Here is a 20,957-nt window from a genome sequence, read left to right as displayed (position 1 = left end):
TTGATCTCTAGTTTCAAAGCATTATGATCAGAGAATATGGTTGGTATGATTTCAACCCTCTTATATTTGTTGAAGCTATCTCTGTGTCCCAGTATGTAGTCAGTTCTTGAAAATGTTCCTTGTGTACTAGAGAAGAATGTATAGTAGCCTTTTTGGGACAGAAGGCTCTGTATATGTCAATTATGTCCAGTTGGTCCAATGTGTCATTTAAGGATGTTATTTCTTTATTGATTTTCTGTTTGGATGATCTGTCCATATCTGACAGTAGGGCATTTAGGTCCCCTGCTACAATAGTGTTTTGGTTTTTTTCTCCTTTTAGTTCTGATAGTAATTGCTTTATATATTTCGGGGCTCCCTTATTGGGAGCATCGATATTAATAAGTGTTATGTCCTCTTCGTGCATGATTGCTTTCATCATTATGAAGTGTCCCTCAGTATCTTTCTATACCTTTTTTATTTTGAAGTCTATTTTGTCCGATATTAGTACCACTACTCTCGCTTTTTTCTGAATGCCATTTGCTTGAGTTATCATTTTCCACCTTGAGTCGATATTTGTGTTTGGAACTGAGATGTGTCTGCCGAAGGCAGCAGCATATGGTTGGATTTTGTTTGTTGATCCATTGTGCAACTCTGTGCCTTTTTATTGGTGAGTTCAGTCCATTTACATTTAGGGTGATTATTGAAATATGGGGTCTTATAGCCATTTTATCTTTTGCTTTCTGGTAGCTCGGTGTTCCCATTGCTTCCTTGTCCTTGTGCTTCTGTTATCTTTATTTTGGTTGGGTTTTGTGTGTTTTCCCTCTTGTTCTTGTTTTATGTTATATACTTCAGTTCTGATTCTTGGTTGTGTGGTTACCATTAAGAATACATAAAGGATTGTTATATATATACAGTTGTCCCTTACCTTCTGCGCATGCCTTATCTCCATTCCCATTTTCGAATTTGGATCTTTGAATTCCCCCCGCCCTTTTCAGTCATTATTATCTCAATTTGTCCCTATGTATGCTGAACATTCATTACTATCTTGCTATAGCAATTCTCTTATTATTATTTAAGCTTATAATGCCCTGTTCTTAGTAAAGGTTGCACTCCTCTGTTTCCGTTTGCCTGATAGTCACTTTACTCTTAATTAAGTGTTCTGTTTTGTTTTGGTCATTTTGTTTTAGGGGAGCTGACCCCTTTCAGTATTTCCTCAATTTTTGTATGTCTAGAAAGGTCTTAATTTCTCCTTTACATCTAATGGAGAGCTTAGCTGGACTCATTACTCTAGGCTGGTATAAACTGAAATTTTAAATAGTAAATATTATAGTCAGTATGCATGGTTATCAGTATGCTATCTGACTAAAGCACCCTCCTAATGTATCACATGCCATCTTTTCCTTCTTCCCAGTTTTTTGTTATGAAATTAGGAATTCCTTAAAGCGGTATTTAATGTGTTTCTTAAGAGTCAGTCTTTTTTTCCTTACAATAATGTAGCAAGTAGAAAGCTAGGAATGAATATACCAAGGTTGCTCTAGGCAGAAATGCCTTGTTTTAGGAAATAATTCTTTTACCTTCTTGCATCTAATCGTCCATGTATGTGTCATACTCTCTTAGGTGTGGCGAAAATGCAGCATACGGATCTTCACAGTAGCCCAACTAGAGGACAACAGTATTCAGATGAAGAAGGACCTGGCTACCTTCCTGTATCACCTGCGCATTGAAGCGGAGGTGGAAGTGGTGGAGATGGTGAGAAAGCTCAATTTCAGAACAAAGAGACCACCCTTCCCCCATCTTGTCTTCCTAGGACTTTTTCTGATTTGGGAAATTCTTTGGCTGCAAATATGGATTAATCCCTTAGTTCTAACCATCCCTAATATATTGATATAGATAAGTAGAGTGTGTATGTGAAATATATTTGGTGGTTTTTTTTATTTTTGCTTTCTTCTTTGTTACACAGGCCTGTATTTCTGCCAGATTTTTGTCTGCTTAATATAATTTAAGTTTTCATTCATACATTCATGCTAAAATCACACATAACTTTTTTCATAACCTGGCAGTATTTAAAAGAAAAATTGGGGTTATGTTTTGTGTTTTAAGGAAATAACATATATAATGGTTAGATTATGGAAAAGACTCACGGAGCTTTTGAATTTGATGTACAATCCACAATATTGTGTTTATGTAGCTCAGTGACTGAACAAAATAGGAGTGAAACTTAGGTTGATATTGTGATACTTTCTCTGGTTTAATTTAGTGAGTAGAAACGAGTATGTATGGTTCATCCTTCTTTCTCCTTTGTACTTATTGCCCACTCTGTGATATATGCGGCAGCATGACAGTGACATATCAGCTTATACTTATGAACGCACTCTGATGATGGAACAAAGGTCTCAGATGCTCCGGCACATGCGGCTATCCAAAACAGAGCGGGACAGAGAGGTGAGACCTTGCTGCATTGATCTAATCCTGGCCCTATAAAATCTGTCACTAAAAGAGATGAATGATATTGTATTGTTCTCCTAAGATGACAAATTCTTCCCTTCTAGTTTTATTAGTTATTACACTATAATTACATTATTGTTTCAAAAATAATTGAAAGATGAAGCATAAGAGAAAATTAGGTAGAGTCACAGCTGTGTTGGGCCTTCCTCAGGCACAGTTGGTGAAAGACCGAAACTCAATGCTACGATTGACCAGCATTGGCTCTGATGAGGATGAAGAGACAGAAACCTATCAGGAGAAAGTGCACATGACTTGGACAAAAGACAAGTACATGGCATCCCGGGGGCAAAAGGCTAAGTCAATGGAAGGATTTCAGGACCTGCTTAATATGCGTCCGTAAGTTTTCCAACTCACAATTTTATCACATAACATATTATCCTAGTCAGTGCCACAGGGGTGACTTTGCCTGGATACACAGGATGGAATCTGTTCTTCATTTCCCCCAATTCCAACCATCTCTGTATTGTTTGCATATGCATATCAGCTACAAGTTAACATTGTATACAGGCTAACCATCCTTCTTCTCTTACTGTGCTTCTGGTGTAAAACAAACATAGAATGAGAAAAGCCAAGATATTAATATTATAGGGAAATCATTTTGTTCATATATTATTCATATTCAAAGCAAAAAAGTTCTGTATCTCAAGTTTTTTTGAAGTTGACTATATGCCTAGTTTTCTCTTGCCTTACCACCTTCTTCCCCCTCTCCCCATTTCTTCCCAGGGACCAGTCCAATGTGAGGCGGATGCATACAGCAGTGAAGCTCAATGAGGTCATAGTTAACAAGTCCCATGAAGCAAAGCTGGTTTTATTGAATATGCCAGGGCCACCCCGAAACCCTGAGGGTGATGAAAACTGTATCCTTTCCAAGAGTGGTGCTACCAGTAGGGAAAATCTTAGCTTCTTTTTTAGATGAGACCACTAGGTAACTATAAAAGTCATTGTCTGTGCCCACATTTTCCTCTTGCTAAGAGAAGACTTTTAAAGGTCTTAAGCAAAGATTCTTATAAAAACATGAGATTAATTTCCTTTTGGGGAGTTGGAGGTGTCATATATGTTCTCTGAACCTCAGAGAGACTTTTTAGGTATGTTTGCAACATGACTTATAATATTCAATGTTTTAGAACCCTTTCTGACAATCCCTAGAGATGAAATACCTACATCTTTTCTCCTTTTCAGGCTCTACCCACTTGCAAAAGCCTCTTTCTTTTGGATGGAGTTAGGGGAGAAGCAGTTGAAGTGGAAACTCCTCTGAGGGCTAAAAAAAGAGATGTTCTTTCTCATACTCTGATCCCAGGATTGTTTTTATGGGACCCTTTCAGCACTGCAATGGCATAGACTGTCCCATTCCCTCCAGTACCATTAAGGAAAAGAGGTTAAAAGAGAAAAGAAAAAATGAGCTGGCAGAAAAATCTGACTTGAGCAGCTTCACTTAGAAATTACTTGGGTTCTTTCTAGGAGTCTTACAGGCTGCCCTATTGTGGCTATTCTTTTTTAGCTTGTTTTGCTACAAAATTACTTGTGGGTTTTCCAATTTTAAAGAAAAAAATTTAAAAATCTAAATGAGAAAGAGTCTTATGTGTGCAAAGAGACTATATTCCTGGGTTACTTCACAGGGTTAAATTGAATCCAAAGTTCAGTCTTCCAGTTCAGAATATATAATAATTAAAACAAGCATGTTGATTTTACAGCTTCATAATCAGATAAACTGTGATTAGCATACCAGGTAATAAAGTGTGATCTTCTGCCTGTTTCCTTGACAAATTCTGAAGACATGGAATTCCTAGAAGTGCTCACCGAGGGACTAGAGCGAGTCCTTCTTGTCCGAGGTGGTGGCAGTGAAGTGATCACCATTTATTCATAATCTAGTTCTGAATGACCCTGCTTGGCTTCATCTTTCCTAAATGGCTCCATCCTCCATGAAAATGACAGCTCTTTAGTACCACTCCCACCAACTAGAGGCCCGTGTTCTGTACACATCACACTGAACTCCTGATGAGCTGAGCTTCAAGTACCTGTGCAAAAAAGTACAAATAGATCTGCTCTTTTTTCCTATATGATTTTCTGTCCTTACAGAAGAAGCGAATGTTCCCTCAACATAACAGTGGTCAAGTCCTAAAGCCATGTCTGAACCAGTTGAAGGCAAGTTAGAATTAACAAGCTAAACCAATAAAATGAATGGGCAGAAGGATGCTACAAATTCATCTAAAGACAAAAAGCAAGTACATATCTAACATTAAAGATGAGTCCCAGAAGTCATGGTTCATTTTTTGAGACCATGAGGTAACAAAGAAACGGCCTCATCATACTAAGGAATTCGTGACCAACTAAATGAAGACCTAACATCCTGGTGAAAATAACCTGTGGCAAGCCAAGATGAATTATCAAGAGATAATTCTCTTGAGTGTATCCACTACTCTTCAGGACTCTTAATTTTATATTAGAGTACTATTATACAAAAACTGAAGCATGGTTGCAGTCTCTACTACTTCCTCCAAATCAAGATTTCCCCAAAAATGCCAGATTTAAGTACACATAGTACATTGGTATGTATTTCAGTTGTTTCTCAAAACCCACTCTGTGGTTAAGACTGAAATATAGGAAGTGTTACCATGGAAATTGTTTTTAAAAGGTGGAGTAAAAAAAAATTTTCAGATTCTTTTCAAATGGCCAAACTAAGGAAACTCCAAAAGGCAGCTATTAAGATTTACTGAAATATAGTCTGGTTACATACATCACATGGGCAAAACTTACAAGCTGTTATCTAGGAAATGCACATTGGTGATGCACATTGACCAGAAGGTTCACCTTTCCTTCTCCCTTTTATGCCCTCTGGGTTAGTAGGCACAGGTCAAAAATCAGAGGAAGACTGGCTAAAATCCTTCCTTGAAAGCTTTCTACTATCTTTTAAAGAGGGATTCAGCGATGGAATTTGAAGTTCTAGAGCCATATTCCTTCCATAGTGCCAAAGTTATTGCGCTGCTGCTACTCTGCTTACCTTCTTCAGTGAAGTGGTGTACAATTGGCATTGGCTTGATTCAAGAAACTTTTTTAAGAAACCTGTGGACTCATTTCTAAAGCCATAGTGAAGACTTGAGGCACTCACCTAAATGCCGAGTATGACCATTTTCCTTTCTCCTTTCAATTCTTCATTCTGACCGCAGAAACTTGGCTTTAAACCAAGAAATTATCCAAGTCAACAGCCTTCTACTATTTGTTTTGTTTTAGCTCTGTGTCAAGGAAATATTTGTGCAAGCTTAGCTTTTTATTTGCTTATTGACTGACCACAAAGCACCTGGCTTTCAAGCATAGAGAAATTACCCTGTGACTTAAGAGATTGCAGATATGTGAAATTACTTTTCAGGTTAGGTTATTTAGAGATACTATCTTGCCTGTGTTCATACCTGCTTTTGAATTTCAATTAATGATTAATAGTGCCACTTTTTTGATTACTCAATAAGAAATGGAGCAAGCTGACCTAGGTGCCAGCTGACTATTTTCTCTGGAGAGAAAACCCTTCAGTATGGCTTAAGAAATTGAGTCGTTTCAAGTTATTCCCTTTTGCTCTTCTTTCAACCTCCAGGCCGAGTCAGGGTAGCAAAGCAGACAGAATCTTTATGTCTTTTATTCTGCTCCTTCCTGCAGAGGGTAGAAGCATCGTTTACAATTTCCATTGCAACACTCTATTGCTTAGTTGAATCCAGCAATAATGGGACAGGTCAACCAAGACCCAAGATATTGAAGATCCATGCTCTAAAGGTCAGCCTACCCAGGAATTCCTCTATATATACACATACCCTCTGGGCAAAGTGATATTTATATATATTTTTTCCAGATAGAAAAAATACGGGCAGAAATTAAGGTTAGTTTTAAGAGTTTTTGTTTGTGTGGTTGGAACTCCAAAAGAATCTTTTAAAGGGATAAGGGAATTCGTGGCTATTAATATAGGCACTAATTCAACCCCTACAACACAAAATCACTGTTACATGGGAAAATGGTTATTAGGCCAGATTTAAACTCATCTCTGTCTAGAGCATTTCATGTCTATGTGTTGCTTATGTTGTTTGTCTGCAAAGTGTTTTGTCTCTTTTAATCACTGCAAATAAAGCAATACCGAAAACTTGATAAGAATGCACCTTAGGGGAAGGGGTTTTGTGTTTTAAGAAGTAAGAGAAAGGAAGGACTTCTTCCTGGCTTTGAATAAGATCCAGCTTTTAAGTCTTAGCTATGACTACCAGGGCAGGATATGATAACATACATTCTCCAATTGCTGGCCCTCTGCCTTCTATTGCTATCTTAAAAGCTGAAGTTTGAACTGCAGCATTTGCTTGAAAGGTACCAGGTTCCTCTTGGCAGGGGAAAGATCACTACTTTGTATCTTCCATTGCCTCGGATTCCTGTGGCCCCAACAATTCCTCCAATCCTCATTCCCCCAAACATGTTAAAAATCCATTATTGTGGATATTAAAGTAGCAATTACACTGTAAACATATTTATGTGCACTTTTTGTCTGGTTTAATTTTCTTTTCATCATGTATAATCAGAATCCAGCATTAGTTTCTCACATCTTCCACAAGTGTCTCCAACAAAATTTTTGTCCCAGCTTGTGTTAATTAGAACATTAAGGATAATAGATTTAAGGGAAACTTGTAAAACTTTTTTTAAGCATTGTTCTTGACCATTTAATTTATTAAAAGGAGATGCTGCTGTGGTTCTTGATTTAGCAGCAACCATTCTTTTGTTTACATAGAGTTATGATTTTATTTGTTGTTTTGCTGTATACTGGAAACATAAATAAAGTTTTCTACATTATTTTCAGTCAAAGATTGTAGTATAGTTTCTTCTTGTTTGTAGTGATATGCACATTGTCTTTCTAGGATGTGTCTCCTCACCATGGTGAAGAGCACTTTTGGTTCTTTTCAGCATGAGTGATAATGTTAGGGGTAAACATGCTGAAGAGGAGCCACTGGGTGTAAAGAAGGTTGTAAATGAGATCCAAATACATAGGCACTGGGTGCTGCTTTCTCAGGTTCACAGAAGCAGCCCTCCACCACTAAACTCCATCCTCTGAAACAAGAAAAAGTAAATAGGTGAGTGGGAATGAGTGCTGAAATAACTTCTTTAATCAAGTACTTAATACTTTAATCACAAGCTCTATTTTGTTTTATTCTTAAAAAAATAACTTCCTAATGGATGTGATTTGTTAAGAAATGAGCTCTAATACCAGTTCTAATTCCCCACCATCAAATGAGTCAGCTATTGACTGTACATTACAGCTGGCCCCAAATTTAACATTTCTTTTGCCTTACCTCAGGAGGCTCAATGAAGGCTAACCAATCTGATGCATGTGTAGGCAATAGTCCCATGGACTGGCACTTATAAACAGCCAATGCCAAACCCATAAGGTTCCCAATGAGATACACCAAACCCTGAAGAAACTTCTGGCTTGAACTTTCTAGCATCTTGAAAGCTGTTGGGGTAACAAAGTGTGAAAACCAAAACTTTTTCAACATGAATCAGGGCATATATTAAGATAACATAAATAATATAGACAGACCTATAGTAAAATAGCAAATAGGACTAAAAGTAAACCAAAACCATGATAAGCACTGTTTTCCCTTCCTTATCACCACCACTACCATTACCACCCTGCATACCCACCCCCTGCTACTAGACAAGAGCCATGCCAAAAATTTCCAATATGAGTTTTGCCTAAGAATTTGCCCTTAATTCTTAAACTCTGAGAAGGGTTATTATTTCAAGAATACTTACTGGCTGAAATGGCCATAAGTGCCTGAATGGGTCGCCAAGCCATCATACACACCATCATAGTGGGGAAGATGGAGATAGTATTGCCTGCCATGTACATGATGAAAAGGTTCATCGGAATTTGTTTGAGGGGACCCAAGGCAATGTCCCAGCAGCGCTAAAACAAAGACAATTTTAATCTCTGGTCATTACCCTCAGTCCCACATTTATTGTACACTAATTAAAGTCGAATGCACACAATTATCAATTATCAATTCTTCTGGTCTCCATGTTGCCACAAGACTCTTGCTCTTCTACTAAAGATAAGGCACTCTCACAATGTATTATGTTTTTCTCCACAGCTTTTCCAGATGTCATTTGTCCCCATAATTTTAGCTAAAGACAGGTTTTCTCTGCTTTTGTCCTTGTACTTCATCTATCATTGTCTTAACAACTGAAGAAACAGATAAATCCACAGAGCAGATTAGCAGCATACCTCAATCAATAATAGTAATAGACAAATCAAGATAGACCTGAATGATATTAACAAGCTTAACCCCACTGACATATAGAACGGTGCACCCAACAGTTGCGGAATTACCAATCTTTTCAAACGTGAGATTTACTAAAACCACTTGCTGAGTCGTGAAAAAAGTGAGTTCTCTCAAAGAACTCAAATTATACAAAACGTTCTTTGATTACCATGCAATTAATCTAGAAGTAACAAAAAGATAACTGGAAAATCCCTACAAGTTGGAATTAATAAATGTACTCTAATCCATAAATTATAACAGAAAATATAAACATTTTTAACAAATACATATGAACACTGTAGGACAGAGCTTTGAGAAATTTATAACCTTAAATACATATAAGGCTAAAAATAAAGCATCTATTCCAAGAAGTTAGAAAAAGAACAAATTTAACTGAAATAAAAACGAGCAGAAATTAATGAAATTCTCTTTAAATCAACAAAGCTGAAGGCATTTTTTTTAAGACTAATAAAATCAATACAAGTGAGTATGATAAGGAAAAAAGAATGGAAGAAAATATTCAACATGAGGAATGAAAAAGGTACATCTCCATAGGTCTTGCAGCTATTAAAGAGATCATATGAATTTTAGGAAATGAATGAAATCCTAGCAAAAATACTAGTTACTAAATGGCATAAGAATTGGAACTATAAATAGTCTTGTAACTGTTTAAGAAACTGAATCTGCAATTAAGCCCAGGGGGTTTTCCTTGGCAAATTCTAAATATTTAAGCAAAAAATAAAGCCAACTTTATACAAAATCAGAATAAAAATGAACGTTCTACAACTCAGACTCAAATGCCAAAACCTGACAAGAACATTATGAGAAGTTTATAGGTCAGTATCAGTTATCACCCTAAATGCAAAAATCCTAAACAAACTATTAACAAAGCTAATCTAGCTATATAAAAATAATATATCACTATCCACTTGAGTTTACTCACATTAAAAGAATAAATGGCCAAACTTGTAAATAGTTCCCTAATAATGTCATTTACACAGAAGATTATTTATCTAGAAGTTTAAATATCAAATCGTCTGTACAAAAGAATTGTTCTAAAAGTATTTTATGATAACCTACCTTTAAAATTGGGCCATTTTAATATTTCTATCTTGTATTATGTTACAATTTGATACCAAGATGAGAAATGATAACATCAAGAAAAGAAAGGACTGATATCAGCTTGGTCATTTTCATGTGAAAATCACTCAACATTCATGAAACAAAAGATCATTTAGTATTGACCAGTACTAAGGCTGAGGAAATAAAGTGCAGGCACTGTTCTAGGCACTTGGAAGGCAAATCTTGCTCTCATGGAGCTTACGAGAATGAAAAGACAGGTAGTAAAATAAGTAAACTCATACATATGAATGACAATGAAAAATATAAAGTAGGAAAACAGGATACAGAGTGTCATGAGGGTAGGCTTCACTAAGAAGGTAACATTTGAGAGACCTAAGGAAATGAGAAAGCAAGTCATAAAGGTAGCTGGGAGAAGGACATTCCGGGAAGAGGGAAGAACAAGTAAAAAAAAGCCTGAGATGGGAGCTTGCCTGGTATATTCAAGGATCAGCAAGGAGGCTAGTCTGACTAGACTGGTGAGAACAAAGGGGAAAGTGGTAAGAAATGAAAAATATTACAAGGAGTTCAATCAATGCATAGTTACACAGAACATTAGAAAGACTTTGTCTTTTACACTAAGTGAAATGAGCTACAGAAGGGTTTTTGAGTAGGAATGATCTGACTCATGTTTTAAAAGGATCATTCTCGCTGTTGTGCTAGGAACAGACTACACAGGGCAAGGTGGAAATACTGAGACCAGTTAGAAGTCTACTGCATAAATGGACACAATGAACCTTTTGGAGATGAAAATATCTCCCTCAAGATGGTGGTGGTTTCTTGGTGGTATGCCACTATTAAAGCTCATCAGATTGTATTCTAAATCAGTGGTTCTAAACTGAGAGCAATTTGCCTCACTGGAGACATTTGGTAATGTTGGAGACCTTTTTGATTACAAGTGGGGAAGGGCATTTTTGGCATCTAATAAGCAGAGGCCAGGGATGTTGCAAAACATCCTACAATGCACAGTCAGCCTGCACAACAAGGAAACATTCAGCCCAAAATGTCAATAGTGCTGAGGTTGAGAAACGATAATTTAAATGAATGCAGTTTATGTACATAAATTATATGTCAAGAGAATTTTTATTTTAGTTACTTGCAGAAATACAGGTGAAGGATGGTAGTAGCTTAGACCAGGATGATAGATGAAGTAGTAAGATTCTGAATCTATTTTCAAGGTAAAGCCAACATAATAGCCTGACAGATTAGTTGTGTGGTGTAAGGGAATTGGAGTAGAAAAGGATGACTTCAACTAGAAGGTGTTGCCACCAATAGATAGTTTTCAACCTATTTACTAATGTCATATTCCAAACGTTGATATGAAAACTACTGTAACACCAATCTCAAGCAGTTTAGCTACCAAATATGTGGAATAACGGCCATCTACCGTAAGATATTCACATGCTGCCTGGGAGCGGAGGATAGGTATGTAGGTCAGGACTAGCTCAAAGACTCCAGTGATATCTATACCTCTGTACCTTCTCCACCAGGATCCGGTCTGTCTCTTGCACGCTGGTATCAGGCACTTGCTTGTCCAAGTAACCGACTGGGTACAGCGAGTCTCCCTGGCCACCGCCCCGGTCACTTCGGCCCCTAAAGAAACAAACCAAAAAACGCTGCAGACTCCAACACTTCATATCTCACATTTCCTGTTCTTCTAATCATAGGAGTAAAGATCCTAAGATGTACCTACCCAGATTAGATCAACCCGTCCTGTGGGTTCGTCAGATCCCTGCCTATTGAAAGGACTAAAATAAGCATCCTTTGGGCACAGAAACTACGGCAGAAAGGCTGCTAGCTCCCCAGGAGTAGTCTTTGTGCCACCCATCTTTTTCAGGTTCCATTCCTCTGGGGCAGTTCTAACGTCGAGCTACGCCCAGACTCCTCACCTGCTGCCTCCTCCAGGTCCGCTAAGCTCAATGGCCCATTTGAAGCGCCGGCCTCGGTTGGCCACCAGGCTCCCCTGGGCCGTCATGGCAAAGGCTGCCTACTGAAGCAGCGAAGTTCCTTATTCTAAGGTGTAGCAAAAAGCCAGGTACACTGGCGACCGCGACTTCCGAGTCTCACTCTGCAAGTCCACTTCCGGCGCGTGTGTATGTCCACTTCCGGCGCGTGAGTATAGACGTCATTTTCGCTCCGGAAATTGATGGGAGGTCGAGCAAAGAGCATACTTGGAGGTACAGAGGTGGGTAAAACAGAAAAGGCTGCCGAACCCAAATCTTCCAAAAGCGACTCCAGCGTGTTTCCTTCTTTTTGAAGAGGCCTGTTGTGTGGTCCCTGCCCTCTGAGGTGTGCCTTATGGGGCAGAGGGAAAGGCCATACCGACTCTGCGTTAGGAGTTGAAGCCAAGAAAAGCTTGAACTACGCTCTCCTGGGAACACAAGAATCCAGTCTCGGTTTAAATCCTGGCTTCACGATGAATTGTGTGACCTTGAGAGAATTATTTATTATCTTCCGAGTATTGAATGTCCACTGTGTTCCAGGAGCTTTGCGTTTATTTTATTTAATTCTCATAGTAACCTTGCGAGGTAGACCTATCCCCGTTCTGCGCAAAAGCTAGGAGGCAGTGGATGTGGAAAGGCTTGCGGGCTGGAGATTTAGATGGCCTTTTGAATCTTGGCTTCATTACTTGTGTGACATTGGGCAAGATAAATTCTTTATTTCAAACCTCTTCATATGTAAAAGTTAGATAATCTAGCTACTTTCAAGGCTTGTGAGGTTAAATAAAATGCTCCCCACATAAGCAAGATGGGGTTTTTTAAATGTCATTAAATAGTCTACAACATAATTCGTAGTGATTGAGATTTGTATGCAGTTGTACACCTGTATCATAATTTAACCTATTGGATATTTAATTTGTTTCCCGTTTTATTTTGCCCTTTTATAACCAGTGTTATTGTGAACATCCTTGCATGTCTTTTCTTATTTCGTTAAGTGAGATTCCTAGAGGTGCATTTGCTGGATCAAAGAGTATGCATATTTTTTAAGGAGTTTTCATTTAAAACGCCTGCTAGAAAAAGTACATCAATTTACATTCCACCACCTATAAAATTACAAAAAAAAGAAAAATGGTAGTTTGAAAATAGTGCCCTATCATTTTTAAATTTGTATTTTTTTTTTTTACTCCACGTTATTTGATATGGCCGGGGGTGGCAGGAGAGGGAGGAGTGCTTTGACAGTGATTGGGAGGTAAGGTTGAAAAGAGCCTCCTTGGCCAACTAAAGATGATCCTTGAAGATGATGGTGATGTGGAAATGCTGAAGATTACCACCCCCGCTTTGTTTCCGATTTTAGAAACTGTGTTTATAGAGGACTGGATGAACAAGGCAGGAATGAAAAAGGCATTTTCCCTTCCAATCGATTTTATAACGTTTACCTATCTGATCATAGGAAGACCCAGTTTGTAGATTGCTTTCCTGCTTCTTTCTACTTTCCTGCCTTGATCACATAGTCTCTGATGAACCTTTGAGATTCATCTCAAGCTTCATATGGGCCTTGTCCCTATTGGGCATTCTTCTGTCCCACAGTTTACTGCATAATAGTCCCTACCGCATTGAGTTTTTGGTTGACAACCTCTAAGCACTTACCTCTACCATCCCCCACACCCTAGCCTAAATTCCTTGAGGGTTAATTATCTTTGATTCCACAGCCTATTGCCTTGCACATATAAAGTATTAAATAAATGTTTAGTGAATGTGAGTAAATTAATTGAAAGTAAATATAATACAAAACTGTGAGTATACTAAAATTACATATATGTAAAATAAAACGAAAATTATAAGGGAGGGAATACATTTAAAATGTTTATATTTTATCCTGGGAATGATTTTCATGCAATTTTGTCTGATTTTCTCGTGTTATGCTTTCATACATTTTAAAGGAACACTTTAAAACATTGTTAGTCATTTGAATCATATATTCCTTCCCTCAAAGTATTCCCTTACTTTAAAAAAATTTAATTATAACCTGAATCAAAGTTGCTCTGGCCTACTTTAGAGTAGAGTACTCCAGGTCTTATGTTCTTTTATCCTAGGAATCCTAGTGTTTTTTGCTAAAACGTGTGCCAAAGAACATACTGGGGCTCAACAATGCGGTAGGTACTATTATGCAGTAAATTGTGGGACAGAGGAATTAAGTTCGAGAAATACTGCATAGTACACTCCACATACACCCAGAGATTCTCAGTGCTATTAGTATACCATATTAAAACAATGAGAAATGATTCCATAAAGAATCTCATTTAATATTGTTTCTAATCTACCTGATTTTGTTTTTTCTTATCACACCTCTTAAGGTCCAATGGAATCAGTGTTCCTTAGAACACAATGGGGGCAACTTGCTGTATGCATGCTAGAATTCAGGGGAAATATGAAGGCACTCTATAAAATTGCTTGTTTTTTTAACGTTCTTAGAATATCATTAGAAGTAATCCTTTATAGAATTGGAGTTTTCATTGCAATTAAACTTTTGAGAGTTCGAGTTTGCACAAATTGTGTTTTACAAGAAAAAGTACAGGGAAGACTAGATTCTAATCCTGATTTCAAATGAACTACCTGAGTCACTTTGAGTTAGGAACTCTCTTATCCTTAATCTCTTCATCTATAAAATAAGAGATTTATATTAGATGACTTTTAAAGGTACCTTCTAGTTCTAAAATGTATTTTTTTAAAAGAACACATTTTGCCTATTTTTTCACATACATAGGAAAAAAAGACAACTGATAAACAGATAAAGAAGTAATGGGATTTTAGGTGATTTTAAAAATTGTTCTTTCCCATACTTTTCCTAGTTCTCCGCATTATGCAGGTACCACTTTTGGATTTAGAAAAATATGTCTTTAAATGTAACCATGTGTGGGAATGGATGTTAACTAAACTTATTGTCGGAAATATATACCTATATCAAATCATTATGTTGTATACCTAAAACTACCTTAAATGTCAATTATATCTATATTTAAAATTTTAAAAATATATATAAATTTTTAATGAAATGACATTGGTTAATATAGCATGCTCACCACCCAAAGTCTGGTTTCCATCTGTCACTGTGCATTTGACTCCCTTTACCCATTTTACCCTCTCTCCAACCCTCCTTTATAACATGACATTCTAAACCTAGAAGTGCAATGGTTCTGTCTTGGATTCACAGGGAGCTCACCTTGGGAGCTCTTAAAAAGTACTGATGCCTGGGCCACACCTCTAGAGATTCTAATTCATTCACTTGGGGTGGAACATAGGCATCAGTATTTTTTTTTTTTAATGGATCTCTAGATGATTCTATTGTGCAGCAAGGACTGAAAACCACCGAACTAGAGCATGTCGATGCTTTAAAATAACAAGGTTTGAATTTACACAAAGTAATTTAAGCAAACAATCAATTTTTGAGAGCCTCACTGTATGCCTCCCACTGGACTAAACTTGAATTAGAAAATAATGGGAATACTAAAATTGTAAAAATGTTAAACTTCCCTCATTTTGTAATATTTAGCAAATATGGTTTTAATTAAAGAAACTGTGAGAAGGCACACTATGATTCCATAGGTCATATCAGTTATCTTGATTAACTTTTATTATTTGCGCCACCTACACAGTTTTTGTAATTGTTTTTTGTATCTCACCTGCCACCTCTTTTTAGGAGTTTAAGAAGCTATTTCTAATACTTCATGCCATTCTCTTTATAACAGTTGCATTTAGGTTGAAACTTGAACAAGAATATTTTCAAACAACCAGATTTGCAACACTAGATCCCTCTAAAGGAAAAATGCTTTTATCGATATGTTTTAAGTTTTTAGTTTATGCCATTTAACAATGTCTCTATAATAATTCTATTCAACTATTCTCACTGGTCTAACCAGTTCCCCAGTATGCTCTAACCAGTTCCCCAGTATGCTCTAAAAGCCTTTAAGCCTTTTGGCAGCTTCAGTAAAACGGGCTTCCATTGCAAACCCCCAGTTATTTGTGTTATGTAACTCTACTATAATTGCCTTCTTAAAAGGACTACCTTATACTATTTTATTCCTGATGCAGTTTATTCCACGTCAGTAATGGGATCTTAAGATGAAAAATGTCTTACGTTTTATCTGTTTGCATTTAAACTCCTTTAATGAAAAAAATATATATATTTTTTTTGGTAAGATCCTACCTTGCTAGTTGTTAGGTTTCTGAGTCTTTTCTATGTGGATTACAATTTTTTTCAATTTCTGGTTCATGACTCTGCAGTAATCACGGCACTTTGTCAGCAGTGACACAAACTAGTATGGTACTGGGAGATGTCAGTAATACCATTCTTCCTTAGTGATTAACTTTTTTTTCATTTCAGGAGGACTGTGTGCATTTCACATTTTAACAAGTTCCCATTATAGCACTTCCCTCCAGCACTTGCTTAGGAAGCTGGGAGAATTACCATTCTCACAGATCCCATTAAAGGATAAGAATGAACCATAGCATGAGTCATAATGATATACTACTGATGGCCTAATACTGTTGTTTCAAAATTGGTTACTCTGGATTCATTCTGGTAATTAATTTCACTATCTTGGAAGTGGGCTAAAGTCTGTACATCAAGTATCTGAATGGCCAATCCAGGGCCTTTGTGGCATGCTTTTTTTATGTGTTAATTTTAAAAAGCCTCAAATGGTTCAGATGTAAAGCATTGTTTTGTAGCCTGAGTTTTTTTGGAACGAGTATTATGGCTTGATTGTTTATGTCCTCTCAAAATTCATATTTTGAAGCCCTATCCCCCAATGCAATGGTATTTGAACATGGGGCCTTTGGGAGGCACTTAGGGTTCCATGAGGTCATGAAGGCGGGGCTCCCATAATAGGATTTTTGTCCTTGTGTGAAGAGACAAGAGAGCTTGTTCTCTCACTCGGCCAGTAAAGAAACAGAAGGTGGCTGTCTACAAGCCAGGAAGAGAGCTCTCACCAGGAAACGAATGAGCCAGAACCAGATCTTGGACCCAGCTTCCGGAACTGTGAGAAAATAAAATTCTGTTGTTTCAGCCACCCTGTCTGTGGTATTCTGTTATGGCAGCCCAAGCAGACTAAAACAAGGATGAAATGGGATTCAGAAGACTAGAAGGAGAACAATGTTGAAAGACAAAGTCATCTCTTAAAATATATATAGAAATGTAGAGTTGTTTAATTTGTAGGAGCTTATTTTGTAAATGGAAGCATATTAAACGCTGTCCACTGAGGTGTTTTTTTTTTTTCATTTACTCTATCTTGGGTGTCCATTTAATCTATCCATTTCTGACACTCAGATCTTCCTCATTCTTTTTAAAGTCTGCAGAATATACATGGCACGGACATATGATAATTTAGTTAACCAGTCCCCAGTTGATGGGCATTTAGTTCCCATTTGTCACCACTACAAAAAATGTTGCTGTGAACATCCCTGACTAACTTGTCGACACAGTTCTATAGGAGAGTCATACATTTAAGATTGATTACCACAGAGGTTATATAGTTGATAGGGTCAAACAAGCTCTTCAAAATGTGCGAATTTATATTTTTAAGTGTTTCTAGACTAAACTATTTCTTGTAGTAAATTGAATAGTGAGTGTCTCTGAAAAATTCACATCCACTCAAACCATGTGACCTTATTTGGGAATAGGTTCTTTGCAAATGTAATTAGTTAAGATGAAGTGGATTATGGTGGGTCCCAAATCCAATGACTGGTGTCCTTTTTTTAAAAAAAAAAGGACACATTGATTTCAGGGAAGAAGTCCACGTGACAATGAGGCAGAGATTGGAGGGATGCAGCTATAAGCCATCGATTGCCACAGCCACCAGAGGCTAGGAAGAGGCAAGGAAGGATACTTCCTAGAGTCTGCAGAGAGAGCCCTACCAACACTTTCTAGCTTCCGGAAGTTATATTTCTGTTGTTTTAAGCTATCGAGTTTCTTGTACTTTGTTACAGCAGCCCTAGGAAAATAGTACAAGCTTATTTCTAAAAGAGTTTCCATACAAATTACTTAGCAAGCTAATCAGTTTCAGAGGGAAATAAAAAGTAATAAAGCTGTCAAACTCTACGCTTTCAAAAATTTGTACAAAAAGTTTTTAATTTCCTAATTGCTATGATTGGTTTCTTTAATAAAATGATTTTTTTAATTGGTTTAATTTTAAAAAGACATTGTATAAAATGGAAAATATAAATAAGAGATAACAGATCCTGACATAAAAAAAATAAACTTCCATAGACATTTTGATTTCTACCCTTCCAGGCAAACTATCTTCCTCTTGGTGACTTGGGGAAGGAGGAAAATGATCTCTGGGGATTCAGATTTGAAGATCTATAAATATCAAATATTGTCACCTGCTTCCTAGCTGTCAACTTTTAACAGCTGTATCAGAAACAAATTGTAACAGTGGCTACCCTACCACTCAATACCCCACCACCACTCACACCCTCCATCCCCCCCAAAAAACACCATGTAAAACTGCTGCTTCTGTTGATATATATATTGACATGGAAAGCTGTCAATGATACAGCATTTGCGAACTGGGAATAAAACTAGGTTACGTAACATGTACACCATGAGCCCATTTTATATGTATAGTTGTACATACATGTTTACAAATGCATAGAAAGATTCATCCACTTATTAGAGTTATTTCTGGTAGAATTTGGGGGAGGGTTGGGAAGAGATTAATTACAAAGGAGTCTTTACCTTGTATTTACATAAGTTTCTGTATTGCTTTAGCTTTGTTTTACAACCAGCATGTTTTTATAATTAAAAAAAAAAAACAATAAATATATTTACATATTAAGGGAGAGAAAGAAAAACTGCTGTTTCTGCCACCAAGGAGGCCATCAGTACTGTGGTGGTGTCTGGAAAAATAATGAACCTTGTAAACTAGCAGTGAGATTTGCTTATTTCCACTGCTACTGCCATTACTTCCTTCCACAGGAAGGTGGGGAAGAGAGGAGCAGAAAAAAAGGGATCCACTTCTCACTTTGACTGCCAAAATCAACTGCCTGGAATTTTCCAGTCTGCACCTGAGCAGGGGAGGTACTTATGAGATGGATGAGCTTTCGCTGTCTTTTAGGTCTCTTCAGGCATTGTCCTCTATCAGGCCTGGCATCAGTCCGAGTTGATGAGATTGATATCCACCACAGTAAATGCTATGGCTTCCTGCACCTCTGGCCTGAACTATATAACACTCATACCTAAGGTTCTTGCCATCAGTCCTCCCTCCCTTCCACAAGCTGTCTTGCATTCTAGTGGGAGGTTAATCCTAATAAGGTCCAGATTTAACTCTTTAACTTCTCTGCTTGATGCCTATGCCATTTTTTTGTTTGTTTCAACTGCCATCTTTATTATGTGCAGTTATATAATGACTGGCATGTATTGACCTACATAATATATTTATCATAAAAAGAAGCTTATAAAATTATACGTAGGATATTATTTCTGTTCTTAAATATAGTTGCATATTAAAATACCTGAAAAATACACATTCTAATGGAAACAGTGCTTATCCATAAGTAATAGACTTTCAAGGATTTCTAATGATTTTTTTTCCTTCCCAAGCACCCTTGCTTAATCATTCTACATTTTTACTACTTGTCAGGTTTGTCATGCCTACATACCTTTTCAGTCTTTGCTCCTGCTACTCTCCAGAACTCTCTCTACTCCAGTCAAATTTGGATAGACAGTGGTCCTGGAACTTACTTTGCACTTTGCCCTCTGTCTGGAACACCCTGCGTGTCAAAATCCTGTCCAGCTTGTCAGGCCTAGCTCAAACCTTCCTCCACAATCCCTTGCCTGACTCTCCACTCAGAAGTGTGCATATGACTTTGCATGAGAGTTCTTTTCTCATGTGGTTAGGGTTACTTAACATACCGTCCCTGAATGATGTTGGTACCTCTAAGGGGGATATGGAGCAGAAAGGCTACCTCAGCTGCTTGTTCAATTAGACGGAAGGAATGTTTAAGGTAGTGAGAAGGAAGGAACGGGGGAATGATCCCAGGGGTAAGCTCCCTCGGAGACTGTCCACTGTGAGAGAACCACCTTTCTGTGCACAAGGACTGGTGTGAAGATAATAAAAATACATGTAGGCTACATTTTATCCATTAAAAAAAAACAACTTGATTGAGCTTCAAAGGAAAATAATTCAACTTTATTGACTGAAAAGTGTCAATGAAGAAAACTGACCTGTATTTTCATCATCACTAAAACAGTATACATTTCAAAAGTAGCAATACAGAGGCAAATTTTTAAATTTTCACCTTGAATTATGTTGATACTTGCCAGCCACATGAGATCTATGGACCAAGGCTGCTCATCACTAGCATAAACCTCAGAACCTGAGTTTGGAGATGAACCTGTCTGAGACGCTGTGCCCTAAAAAGCTCTAGAAATGAGAACATCAAGATTCTCCTCTGGCCTTCAGGACACCAGAGGCCTTGTTTTATCTGAGATCCTTCTATGTTAACACAGCAGATTTCCTGAGTCTTAGGATTCCCGTTATTTGTCCTACCCTGTCATCCAGCCTCCTCTGAGGGTAAATACTGTGTCGTACACTCTTTTCACCATCTAGTGAGGGCTCAGCACAATGCCTTTTGCATAGTATGGGTCATCAAGAAATTCCTGTTTATGATGGTGGTGATGAAGAAATAGCTTGAGAGAAAGTGACTTCACTATGTGTGCTTAATTTTATTTTCTTTAAAACAGCACAGCTACTTAGTGGAAGTCATACTCAAGGAATGTTCTAAGTTGCACACACCTAGAACCCAGGGCTCCTGCTTCTTTTACTCACCCTGCTGGACTCTCTCAAAAGTCCTACCTGCTAACAGGTGTGGTCCCACATATCAGCATGTGCCTGCTTGTGCTTGGTATCATCTGAAAGGCTCTCAAAGGCATTGCTTATGCAAAACATATCCTAAAAATATTTCTCCCATGGACCTTAAGTGGTACCTGAAATTTTCACCATTACTTATTTTTTTGCATTAAGAACTCTGTTACCAGGGAGAAAACATACATTGTTATTTTTACTTAATGACATCTTAGCTCTAATTAGTTTATCTACCAGGCCTCCCATTGCTCTGAACTCCCACAGCATTCAAT

At 37.5% G+C, this 20,957-nt stretch overlaps 2 protein-coding genes across 2 annotated transcripts in view; one reads left to right on the top strand and one right to left on the bottom strand.

Moving 5' to 3' along the window:
- SLC12A6 (solute carrier family 12 member 6) overlaps nt 1-7,308 on the top strand; it is an 80,957-nt gene extending 73,649 nt beyond the window's left edge. Inside the window, exons 22-26 of the mRNA XM_015595857.2 lie at nt 1,597-1,728; nt 2,314-2,421; nt 2,636-2,820; nt 3,208-3,341; nt 4,257-7,308. Of these exons, the coding sequence (XP_015451343.1) occupies nt 1,597-1,728; nt 2,314-2,421; nt 2,636-2,820; nt 3,208-3,341; nt 4,257-4,348 (651 nt within the window). The 3' untranslated portion in view covers nt 4,349-7,308. The remainder of the gene's footprint in view (nt 1-1,596; nt 1,729-2,313; nt 2,422-2,635; nt 2,821-3,207; nt 3,342-4,256) is intronic.
- Nucleotides 6,983-11,976, bottom strand: EMC4 (ER membrane protein complex subunit 4). The gene is made up of 5 exons (XM_006920529.2): nt 11,774-11,976; nt 11,363-11,477; nt 8,257-8,410; nt 7,794-7,954; nt 6,983-7,551 (listed from the first exon to the last, which is right to left on the bottom strand). Exons 1-5 carry the CDS (start codon nt 11,857-11,859, stop codon nt 7,516-7,518), a joined length of 552 nt encoding a protein of 183 aa, XP_006920591.1. The 5' UTR covers nt 11,860-11,976; the 3' UTR covers nt 6,983-7,515.
- Nucleotides 11,977-20,957: the final 8,981 nt, after the last annotated feature.

This window comes from Pteropus alecto, unplaced genomic scaffold (assembly GCF_000325575.1).
Source record: "Pteropus alecto unplaced genomic scaffold, ASM32557v1 scaffold86, whole genome shotgun sequence".
Lineage (NCBI taxonomy): Eukaryota > Metazoa > Chordata > Mammalia > Chiroptera > Pteropodidae > Pteropus > Pteropus alecto.
Note: the sequence above shows the minus strand (reverse complement) of the source record. Positions and strands in the feature narration are given on the sequence as shown.

Coding starts and splice junctions, on each gene's coding strand:
- EMC4 (XM_006920529.2), bottom strand. CDS start 11,859: ATGACGGCCCAGGGGAGCCTGGTGGCCAACCGAGGCCGGCGCTTCAAA. Junction 11,478..11,773: donor GGACCTGGAGGAGGCAGCAG/GTGAGGAGTCTG, acceptor TTGTTTCTTTAG/GGGCCGAAGTGACCGGGGCG. Junction 8,411..11,362: donor ACCGGATCCTGGTGGAGAAG/GTACAGAGGTAT, acceptor TCTTTGTTTTAG/CGCTGCTGGGACATTGCCTT.